Source organism: Paroedura picta, chromosome 13, assembly GCF_049243985.1.
Source record: "Paroedura picta isolate Pp20150507F chromosome 13, Ppicta_v3.0, whole genome shotgun sequence".
NCBI lineage: Eukaryota > Metazoa > Chordata > Lepidosauria > Squamata > Gekkonidae > Paroedura > Paroedura picta.
The window spans coordinates 35,398,772-35,410,208 of record NC_135381.1 but is presented as its reverse complement, the minus strand read 5'-3'; the positions used below and the strand labels follow the sequence as shown (position 1 = coordinate 35,410,208).

Sequence of the window (11,437 nt, the reverse complement as noted above, 5' to 3'; positions counted from 1 at the left end):
GTGTTGGTATGGAAATTTGGTACATGCTGATATATTTGAGCTGGCAATACCGGTTGGCTCAGAGCTATTCAGATTCTGACCTCAGAGCTGGTGGCACAATTTTTGCATGCCACCCTATGTGCCAATTTGGTTCAAGGTCACGGTGGGCAAAGATAAAAGTTTCTAAGCAGCCATTTGGGTCCTCCTTCCCATGTGCTTATTTGACACAAGGTCCAGATGCTCAGAGAAAAAAGTCCATAAATAGTACTTACACTCTCTGCCCAGTGAAAGTCCCTTTGGTTATGTGAGACTCAAGCATGCTTTATTTCCAGAAAATGGAGGGGGAAATAAAAGAGAAGGGAGGAAAACCCCCCAACCGGTTTCTCTTCGTCTGATCTGCAAATTTCAATTTCACGTGTCTCAAAAGTGTTCTGCTAGCAGCCTCCAAATAGGGACTGTCCCTCTTGGGGTGAGTAACAAGAATAGAAAGGGTTCGACCAAGAAAGGGGAATTCACTAACTGCTGGCAAAGCTACTAATAGCCAGGGTGACGGCAGCTTCACAGTCACAGGAGCCATGTCCCTCTAGAGCACGGAGAGATCAGCCAATAAGGGATGCATCAGGGGCAGATTTCCTTTTGCCGTGGGCAGATGGAAAGCTCACCTGTAGCTTCTGCAGAATATTGGTGAGAACCACCTTAAACTCCTGGGCAAGAACTTGACATGCTGCAAGGATGGCTTTACCTTTTGATGCCTGGTTATTTTATCACCTTGCGGATGGATGGAGCATCGCTGCTGGATGCCTGAGGTTAGAGAGGAACACAGGCTGCTACTTTAGCTCATCGTCCAAAAGATGCAGACTGAGGGCAAATCCCAATGCACAACGTAAGCCTTGTTTGATTGCTGTACAGTCAGGGAAGTGTGGCTGGGACCTGGCTCTTTCCCAGCAGAAGAAATTCCAGGCAGGTTGCGACGGTACACCTCTCTGTCAATGCAACAGGAAAGGAAAGTACAACCGCGCTGCTTGAGAGGCTCTGTGGCTCAGGTGCTCTGAAACTTCCTCTTGTTGTAAGTCTCTCAGCCGCAAGGTACCAAGCGGGGAATCGGGGCAGAGGGCTCATATGATCTTCAACTGGAAGTCCCTGGCTGGGGCTGAATTACAGACAACAGTGGCTTGTGCCTTTACCGTGTCCCGCAGAGCAGTATAAGAGGAAATGGGCTTGCGGCAGAGATTGCTGATGGATCTGCCCTGCTGGCAGCTAGGGACATGGAACGGCTGCTCAGCTCACAGACTGGTGTATTGGGAGAGGCCTGGCTGCATAACCCTGTAAGACACACCAGAGCAATTGAGAAATAGCCTCTCTTGTACTGTAGGAGAAAGCTCTCTTAATGGAAGCAGCGGCATGATAAGAGTGAAGAAGAATACAGCCACACGTTGCACTGGAAGCCCAGGCAAGGTGCTCCAGGAGAGGGCCACGAGGGCCCTTAACACTTTAAAGAAAGTCAAGTGCAGGGTTGCATGTTGCTTGCTAAGCAGCATGGAAGTTTCAGAGCCAGGTAGTTTGAACAGGGTGAGAATCCAGCCCCTGCACCATCTTCCTAAAGCAGAGCTTTTACAGTGCCAGATTAGTCTGTGTGTGTGTGTGGGGAGGGGGGGGTTTGCTGAGGGGATCTCTGTTCCTTTAATGCAGGGGTAGTCAAACTGCGGCCCTCCAGATGTCCATGGACTACAATTCCCAGGAGCCCCCTGCCAGCATTCGCTGGCAGGGGGCTCCCGGGAATTGTAGTCCATGGATATCTGGAGGGCCGCAGTTTGACTACCCCTGCTTTAATGGCTGTATGACAGGCAAGTATGTAATAAAGAATTTCCTATCATATTAGCTTTACCTGCTGAGATTCTGCTGCTCATGCAGAAATCTACGTCAAATTCTCCCTCCCATGGCAATAAAAACTCAGCTTGGAAATTTATTTACTCCTTTGTGGGTCTCCTCCTCCTACTGACAGAGACAGACAGATTAATGCTTCTTTTCCAAATGCAATTCCTTTTTGTTCTCTTACACGCTGAGGTCCATTTCTTTCCAAGCTGTCTCCCCATCCTCAAAGAGTGAGAATCCTATTAGTCATTCATGGTCTCTCCTAGCCAAGCTTAATTCCTTTCCTCTTGAAGAAGCGAACAGAAGCACTCAGGATCTGATGTGTGTGGGCTGCTCAGTAGTCGGTGTAGGATCTGTCCGACCATACCAACAGCTACATCTGATTACTGGGTTTCCTGCGCCATCACAGTCAGCATTCCCTGGAGCCTTCCTGCTGAGAAGCTTGGAGCTGCTGCAAGCCCAGCTGGGCGTGGTTTGTACTTATTACAGCTCAGGTGCCAGAACTGGAAATGCAGCTGAAAATTAATCAGATCTGGAGTCTGATCTTAATGTATGCTTACTTTAAGGTGACCAGATTGTCCCACTTTTGGAGGGACATCTTGAGGTAACTGGCAAATTGTACTTATGTTGAAATTAAAATATATATATTACAATACTATTTTTGGTTTCTATGCATTCTATGAAACTTTTTGTTGCTCCATTTAGACCAAAATTTTAATCACGAACACCCCCCCCCCCGGGTCAATGGCGTCCCGCTTTACCAATGTTAAAATCTGGTCATCTTTGTTTACTTAGAATTAAAGTCTCTTCCGGTTCCAGTTCCCAAGAACATGGTACATAGGATTGCAGCCTAATGATGAATTTGTGGAAAGCAGCCAAGCCAATCTGTAAACCGCTCCTGCGAAGCGGTATAAATAAAACAGTAAGGGCAAAGTAGGAGGAGAAAGGGCGGGCCGAGTCCATGATAAAAACTCGGAGGGGCCAATCGGGAGCCGCAAAGCAGCTCCTGATTGGCCCTTCCGAGTGTCACTCTGGGTCCAAATGGCCAATTGGGAGCCGCGCATAGCACGGCTCCCTGTTGGCCACTTGGCCTGCCCTGGGTTGCCCGGTGAGTTGGCCGCTGTCAGAGGCTTCGTCGAGGACGCAGTGACCCTGCTCCTTTCCTGCCGGTGAGGTAGGGACCTTGGGCAGGGAGGGTGGGCGCGAAGGCTTCGACGCTCCCTCAAGAGCAGGTCCGCCGCGCTGGGCTTGCTCCTGTCGCTGCGCCGAAGCCGGCAGTCCCCAACATAGTCCTCATGGGCACTATGACACATTTCCCTGATGCTTACCAAGTGTTTTTAGGAAGTGGGTGAGCCAGTTAGCACTTTTGCCCTATAAGGATCCACTGGAGATTTGACTGCCTGTGCATTTTTTTTGCAAACTTTGCTTAGGCAGTAATTGCCACCATGGCATAAGGATAAGGTGACCAGATTTTAACATTGGTAAAGCGGGACACCATTGACCCGGGGGGGGGGGGGGGTTCCTTGATTAAAAATTTGGTCTCTATGGAGCAACAGAAATTTTCATAGAACGCAAAAATAGTATTGTAATATATATTTTTCTAATTTCAACATAAGAATAAGTTGCCAGGTGCCCCAGATATCCCTCCAGAAGTGGGGCAATCTGGTCACCTTACATAAGGATCTTCACTGTGAGACTACTGGAGGGAAGCTTTGGTAGCCATTCTGAGTCTGGTTCGGCCATCTGTGCCAGCCATTTTGTGGCTGCGCCCACTACATCATCTCAAAATTACAAAGGTGCCTGCAGGCTCAAAAAGGCTAGAGAGCTCTGCATTAGATTTCTATCCTAAATAAAGACCGGTTTCCTTGAGAAAGTTAACTTTGTCCACATTCAAAGATTTTGGCCTTTAAAAAAAAAACCCTTACTTTATGTATCTGCTAAGGGGTATTTTGTCCTTATGTCTTTTAAAACTCTGCACATGTTCAGGAATGCTGTGTCTTAAAAAAAACAGCATATGATCAGAGACACTGAGGCCTTACGCTACAAACATTGCATCATGATTTTTAACACTCTACACATGTGCTGCATCATAGTTGATCAGCGTTTATTTTAAAACTGCTCAAGCTGTGACCACAGCTTTTTCAAAACTCTTCACTTATTTAATTAAATGGTTGTATGCTGCTCTTCTGCCCCATACTCCACGCAGTTTCCAGATATACAAATACCATAAACGGCCCAGAGCTGTAGGGAAGGCGGTATAATCTCAAAGATCTAAATCTAAATAAATCATAAAAATCTATTGCAATTCGACAAGACATTCAAATCAATAGGCTCAAACCGTGTCAAAACAATACATGCTTAAGGTTTTGACTTTGTACATGTCCAGAGGCACTGCAGTCTTACAAATCTGAACAACTGCATGTTCAGATACACTGCATTCTTAGGTTCACGCTTTGAATAAATCTTTGTTGGTCTTAAAGGTCTGATTTTATTGTGCATTCTTAGGGTTTTAAAACTCAGAAGGCACTGTGATCTAAAGGGTTTAAAACTCCGCTCAATATCCCCGCTTTTAAACTTTGCCCATGCTCAGAGGCACCGCAATCAATATATTGCTTGAATCTAAGCAGAAAAGAGAAGGTTTTTACTGGGGTTGTGTGTTTTTATTGTTTTATGATGTAACCGCGAGCCCTTTTGGAGAGCGGCGGTCTATAAATCGAAGAATAAAATAAAAACAAACATTTTCACAACTATGACAACCCTGCTCTTTGAAATGACGCATGACCGCCCGCCTCCTCTCCCGGGTCGGGGAAATAGAGCGGTGACGTCAACGGCCAGGGCCTCCCTCCTCCTCGGCGGTTGCCAAGGTGATCAACAATCAAGCGCGGCCCGTCCCCTGCGCCTACGTCACGCGCCCTCAGGAGAGGAGACGGGAGCGGGCGCATCGCGGCACTTGTGCCGGGCGGAGGAGGATGCGTGGGCTCGCGGGACTCCCTCCGATTCCCCCCTCCCAACGCGTCCGAGAACACGCATGTGCGAGGTAGGGGAGGGCGGCCAGCTCCATGGAGGAGGAGTCAGCGGGGTCGACGTCACGCGCGGTTCACTCGTGCGGCTCCCTCATCCGCCAGGAGCAGGAGGCCAAGCGCGAGCAGCACGCGCGGGTGCAGCAGAAGCGGCGCAAGGGCAACGGCATGCCAGGTGAGGGGCGCGAGTCTGTCCCCTGGTTTCCCAAAGGGGGCGGGGCATCACCCCCTCGCGGGCGTGTGACGTCAGCCAATTCGTCTGCAGCCGGCCGCCAAGTAGCCCCGCCCCCAAGGCCTTGCGCCCCCCCCCTCAACAAACGCCTGCTTGGTTAATTGCGGCTCGATCCCTTAGGCGGGTCTACTCGGAAGTAAGCCCAGTTGTTTTCAGTAGTAATTACTTCCATGTAACTGCACAGGAATGCAGGATACAAGACACTGTAGCGGGGGTATTCAAACTGGCAGGGGCTCATGGGAATTGTAGTCCATGGACATCTGGAGGGCCACAGTTTGACTACCCCTGCGGGGAGAAAGTGCTGTTTAATGTTATTATTATTATTATTATTATTTATTATTACCGCCTCTCTCCCATTGGGCTTGAGGCGGTTTGCAACGTATTAAAATACATAGATTGTTAATTGCATATTAAAATCCCAAAACTTAAATATTAAGAAAAGGAAAACCAACTCAGTCCAGCAGCTCATTTGATTAATTAACTATCTAAGTACCTCCCCCCCCCCAGCATTTTCTCTCTGCTCGAAATCAAGATGATTCCTTATAAATATTGACCGTTTGCATCCTTTGAGGAGTTCTTTATAACAGAAGCTTGAGTCTGGTGGCACCTTAAAGACCAGCATGTTTAATTCTGGAGCACAAGCTTTTGCGTTTACACACACTTTATCAGAATCGTATGCATGCACAGACTGGCAGTCTATATGTCCATGGACTAGAATTCCCATGAGACGCTGCCAGCTCTAGTCCATGGACATCTGGACAGCCAGTTTGGCCACCCCTTATACTAGCCTTTCTCAACTTTTTTACAGTTGAGAAACTCCAGAAACATTCTTCAGGCTTAGAGAAACCTCAGAAGTTATGTGATTGTGCCGAATATGGTTGGGAAGCAGAGCTGTGCACATGCCCACATGGGGTCCCTCCCCTTCCCACCCCCTCCAGGCCTATCAGTGGCTATTTGTGCGGTCGACATTACCATATGGTCATATATGGTCACATCAAATGTTTAACAGATTTTTAAAAAATATATTACAAATTAACTCCCACTCATTCTGGAAATCCAAGACTGCCAAAAAACCTCAGTGTTTCACGAAACCCTGGCTTATACCCTTGTTGGCCACTCTGATGCTTCTAGACTTGAATCTAACTGTTCCAAGTAATGGTTCTTTCTTCCGAGTAAGCAAGTTCTAGATAAAGCCTTCCTTCTGGAGTCAGTACTAATTTTAAAGAAATAATTAACTTTTTCTTATTGTTAACGCAGGTTTTTCACACACTCCAATCTGGCATAATGCATATTTTCATTAAATAGACTGCCCTGAGCACTTGCTTCTGATTATTCTTTTCAGTCACACATATAAAAAGTTGTTTAGTTGGCTTACTAATGGGGCAGATCAAGTTATACTCGGAGTAGTCTTGCTCCAGCTTAAGGGGCTCTTCCTATAACAGAATGACTTCAAATTTGTGCCAAAAGGAAACGGGTATAAATATTGTGATATAAATAATACTAATCAGTAACCCCAAGCATAATTTTAACTTCTCTGCTTGCCTCTTTGCACCGATGTGCAGGAAAGAAGATCAGCGATGAGGTGCTGGACCTGGCCGAATACACAAAGAACCAGCCCTGGTGGCGCAAGCTGTTTGGGCCCAGTTCTGGCTCCAGTGCGGAAAAGTATAACGTAGCTACCCAGCTGGCTATTGGAGGTGTCACAGGATGGTAAGTGGTGACAGAGCACATTGGCAAGGCTTGTAAGGGAGGGGGGATCAGCCAGTGCCTCATCTGGATGGTGAGCATCATTTCTTATTTTAATTTTGTTATCTAGGTGGATTATATATAGTGAGTCAGAACAGTCAACAAAGTGGGATATTCAGCAATTAATGCATTAGGACAGCGGCCCCCAACCTTTTTAAGGCTGGGGACCGCTAGTAGGGGTGGAAGGGAAAAGGCGGCCCCGTGCTGCATGCGCGTGGCAGCTCCATGCAAACGCACATGCACAGAGCTTTTGCGCATGCGGGTTTCCGCCCGCCGGGGGATGATACCTGCAAAAGCCCTGACTGAGATAGGTGGAGCGTAGTCCCACAAACAGGAGGGACCAAGGTCATGAAAAGCTCTATATGTGATAGCCAGTACCTTAAACCGAGTTCACTGACACATGGACAACCAGTGGAGAATTGGCAGAATGGGAGTAATATGCATGTTCCATTCAACTCCTGGTCATAGTCAAGCATTCTAGACCTACAGTCTCCCTGTTTGATTTCCAGGTGTACTGGCTTCATCTTTCAGAAGGTTGGAAAACTGGCTGCAACTGCCGTGGGAGGTGGCTTCTTCCTTCTCCAGGTTGGTATCCCCTTCTCTGGACCCAGGAGTGGCTGGCAACTCTTATAGGTTCTGGGCTGTTGCCAGATGCCAGCTGTCATGAGATGTGTTTGTGTTTTCACTCCAGTGACTATATAATAGACTGTTGCTAACTGGTTCGGGGAGGTTCTGCAACACGGGGGCTACTACTGAAAGAGCCTTGGCTCTAAAGCTTTGACATCAAGGCCTGGCACTCAGATCTAGGCAGCTGACGATGGCCACGTTTGGTGGCTGGTGCTGAAGAAGACCTGTGAGGTCTTGGAGAGATGCTACTAGCTGCTGTAGAAATACTTGAGACAGGTGGGATTCTGGTCTGACTTGGTAGCTTCACATTCGCACCTGTCTTTGGAAACGGCAGCATCTTCATCTCACCAGTTCTTATGGAATATGTTTCTGGGTCTCATTCCTCTGCCGTGCCTTCCATTGATAGGTGCTGCCACAGAGACTGGGATTTTAAGGGCCATATAGCAAAACCCTGCCCTGCTATCTTTTAGGTGCCAGGCCAAAACATTTCTTTTAACCCAGGTTATTATTTAGGGATTGATGGTTTAAATTATTTTTGCAATCTGCTTCTAGCCGCAAGACTGTTAAAAGGATCATTTGAGTAGCATCAGTGCCATACAGAGTTACTCCAGTGTATGCTTATTGATTGGACTTGACCTGAAGTAAGACTGCAGATAATTGAATTACAGATTTTCTGAATTTTATACATTTTTGTAATGATTAAAAAAACACACACACACCCTTAATTTTGTTTCTGAAGGCCTGGCATATATATCTATGCTATAGTCCAGGGGTAGTCAACCTGTGGTCTTCCAGATGTCCATGGACTACAATTCCCATGAGCCCCTGCCAGCATTTGCAGGAATTGTAGTCCATGAACATCTGGAGGACCACAGGTTGACAACCCCTGCTATAGTCTACACCAGGGGTAGTCAAACTGCGGCCTTCCAGATGTCTGTGGACTACAATTCCCAGGAGCCCCTGCCAGCATTCGCTGGCAGGGGCTCCTGGGAATTGTAGTCCATGGACATCTGGAGGGCCACAGTTTGACTACCCCTGGTCTACACCTTCCAGTGATTAGAGCAGCTGCTTGGGGTTGGCCTCAGACCTGTTAAAGGCACAGAGCTTGTCTGTTTGGCTCCTATGTGGCTCTTGGCAGGGTTTCCCTATTCCACTCCTCTTCTCACACTGCTGTGTGTAGTACAAGCTCCCCAGTTGCAATCGTAGTTGACACAGCATCAGCAATCACCCTTAGTCCCTCTTAGAGCAAAACTAGGCTGCCCTTCCGAATCCCCCTACTTCCCAGAAACAGCCACCCCGGTTTTAAACTCAGCCCACAGGCATGCACAGAACTCTTTTTTAGAAGCCTGGTCACACTATACATCTCTTGGAGCCTTTCTGATGTTCCTTTGTGTTTAGATTATCCTTCCTAGAAAGATAGGATGTCTCCATATAGCCAGCCACTGGCAGGTTCTTGGTCACCTGACTCTAAACCAGGGGTAGTCAAACTACGGCCCTCCAGATGTCCATGGACTACAATTCCCAGGAGCCCCCTGCCAGCATTCGCTGGCAGGGGGCTCCTGGGAATTGTAGTCCATGGGCATCTGGAGGGCCGCAGTTTGACTACCCCTGTTCTAAACAGTATCTTTACTGGTGGCCTGTTAATTTTTTATTTGAACCTTTGAAGCAGGTCAGGCAGATGGCGACTGCTACCTTCATGGCAGACTGGAGGTTTCAACCTGAGTTTTCCAACCCTTGAACCATGACTGGCTCTGCAGTGAAAGGATCTCTCATGAAGCTGTGGGCATGAGCCGCTGTGGAAAGTTTGGCAGGCAGGAATGAGCAGGCTGGTCACGCCGGGCTTTTTCATCTCCTCTTCTTCTGACCCAGATCGCGAACCACACAGGGTACATCAAAGTCGACTGGCAGATGGTGGAGCGGGATGTGAGCAAAGCCAAGGAGCAGCTGAAGTTTCACAGCAGCAACACAAACGAGCTGGCGCCAGAGGTCAAGACCCAAGTAGACGAGGTGAGGCCCATCAAAGTCCTGACTCTGGCCGAGGGGAAACCATTGGGCATGTCGGCAATGGCTGCGCAGAAGAGGTGCATGAGCTTCTGGGTGGACTCAAGAGCCCTCAGACAGGCAGTTTCAACTCCAACCTGTGATGTGGTTGGTGGTTTACAGCTGGTCTGTGCAGTTTTAGGGTTGTCAGACTGAAGGTGGTCCGTTGGTCACTTACAGAGTACCAGCAGGGACACTGTAGCTTTCCTTCATTCTCTGCCTGTTTAGGACTGCAAGAGCAAGGGAATTGTCAAATCCAAGGGATCTCCTTGTTGATAACTGTAGCAAAACCCCCACTTCTCTGTTTGTATGTCTGTCTTTCTCTCACACGCATGTTCTTATCCTGCCTTTTATCCATTGAGCTCAAGGCCGCATACACTAATTCCCCTAATTTATCCTCACAGCACCTTTGTGGTAGGTTAGGCTGGGAAAGAAGGACTGGCCTGTGGGAAGATTTGAACCTGAGTCTTGCTGGTTCTAGCTTGACAGTTTTGCTACTACACCATGTTGGCGTTCTCGCTTCTCCTGCAGTAAGGCTGTTGCCATGATATGCAGTCTGTGATGCGTTGTCTTTCTCCCCTGCAAATCATTCTGTTCCCCATGGTAGGGGGAGTAGTGGGGTTAGCAGTTTAGGGAATGTGTTGGGACTGCTGAACTACATCTGGGCGTCTGCCCAAATATGTTGGGTAGCAGCACTGGCCGTATTTGTCTAGTTCGTCCTTGCCCAAATTGTCATGTTAGGGATTACATTTCTATTTGTGTTGAAACTCTGCTTTTCTCCCCTATAGGGAGCCAAAGCAATTTACAATATTGTTCTCCCTTCCTCCGTTTTATGCTCTTGACAACAGACGAGTGAGGTGGGGCTGAGAGAGAGCTACAAGGCTACACGGCAAGCTTCCATGGTAGAGAGCCAGCTTGGTGTAGTGGTTAGGAGTGCGGACTTCTAATCTGGCATGCCGGGTTCGATTCCCCGCTCCCCCACATGCAGCCAGCTGGGTGACCTTGGGCTCGCCACGGCACTGATAAAACTGTTCTGACCGAGCAGTAATATCAGGGCTCTCTCAGCCTCACCCACCCCACAGGGTGTCTGTTGTGGGGAGAGGAATGCGAGGCAACTAAGCCGCTTTGAGCCTCCTTCGGGTAGGGAAAAGCGGCATATAAGAACCAACTCTTCTTCTTCTTCTTCTAGAGGAGGGATCTAATCCTGGGTCTCTTTAACCTTGACACCATATTATTTACCAGTTGCCTTTTCACTGACCCTTCAGGGGGATGCCGCATTTTGTCATGGTTTAATTTTAGTTATGGGAACCGCAGGAGCCTGCGCATCACCCATCTAAGCGTGTCTCTCTCTGCCCAGGTGGTCTCCTTTCTGAAGAAGAACATTCTCCTGACGGGCGGTTTTGTCGGAGGGTTTCTGCTCGGCATGGCCTCCTAGGAGACACCCGGATCTGGAAGCTCCCTGTACTGCTTCTGTCTCAGTGACAGCCGGATTGCTCAGTCAGCTGACTTGGAACGTCGCCCTTCCTGATCTGTTCTCTGCTTTGTATGCGAATCATGGCCTCCAGAAATGCTGCCTCTAGCTCCTGGGCTCCTCCCATTTTTATTTGATGTGCTGGAGATTGACTGGGGGTGGGGAGGTGGGCTTGGTCCAAAGGCTGGCCACTGCAGGGCTGAGTTCTGTACCCCCTTGATATCTCAGGCTCTGTAGAAAGCCCCCTTCCTCATTTCATTGTTTCCAACCAGATGACCTAGGCCAAGGGCCTGACCTCTAGGCTAATCCCATTGCTGGGGCAGGAGCTCCCTTCTCCTTGTATGAACCATCATGGCTGCTTTGTATTCCTCCTTCAGCAATCGCAGTACAGCGTGTGCTTCCAGATGGGAAGATCAGAAAGGCTCTGACTTGGCACAATGTGGAGAGGCT

The 11,437-nt window shown here is 48.4% G+C and overlaps 1 protein-coding gene across 1 annotated transcript; it reads left to right on the top strand.

The window, feature by feature from the left end:
* The first annotated feature begins 4,770 nt into the window (after positions 1 to 4,770).
* FUNDC2 (FUN14 domain containing 2) lies at positions 4,771 to 11,095 on the top strand. The gene is made up of 5 exons (XM_077307881.1): positions 4,771 to 5,046; positions 6,666 to 6,813; positions 7,359 to 7,434; positions 9,346 to 9,483; positions 10,874 to 11,095. The coding sequence occupies exons 1-5, from the start codon at positions 4,911 to 4,913 to the stop codon at positions 10,949 to 10,951; spliced, it is 576 nt and encodes a 191-aa protein (XP_077163996.1). The 5' UTR covers positions 4,771 to 4,910; the 3' UTR covers positions 10,952 to 11,095.
* Positions 11,096 to 11,437: the final 342 nt, after the last annotated feature.

Bases quoted from the DNA above. Each gene is read 5' to 3' on its own strand.
- FUNDC2 (XM_077307881.1), top strand. From the start codon at position 4,911: ATGGAGGAGGAGTCAGCGGGGTCGACGTCACGCGCGGTTCACTCGTGC. The intron at 7,435-9,345 runs GTTGGTATCCCC...CTTCTGACCCAG, and splicing joins GTGGCTTCTTCCTTCTCCAG to ATCGCGAACCACACAGGGTA. The intron at 9,484-10,873 runs GTGAGGCCCATC...CTCTCTGCCCAG, and splicing joins TCAAGACCCAAGTAGACGAG to GTGGTCTCCTTTCTGAAGAA.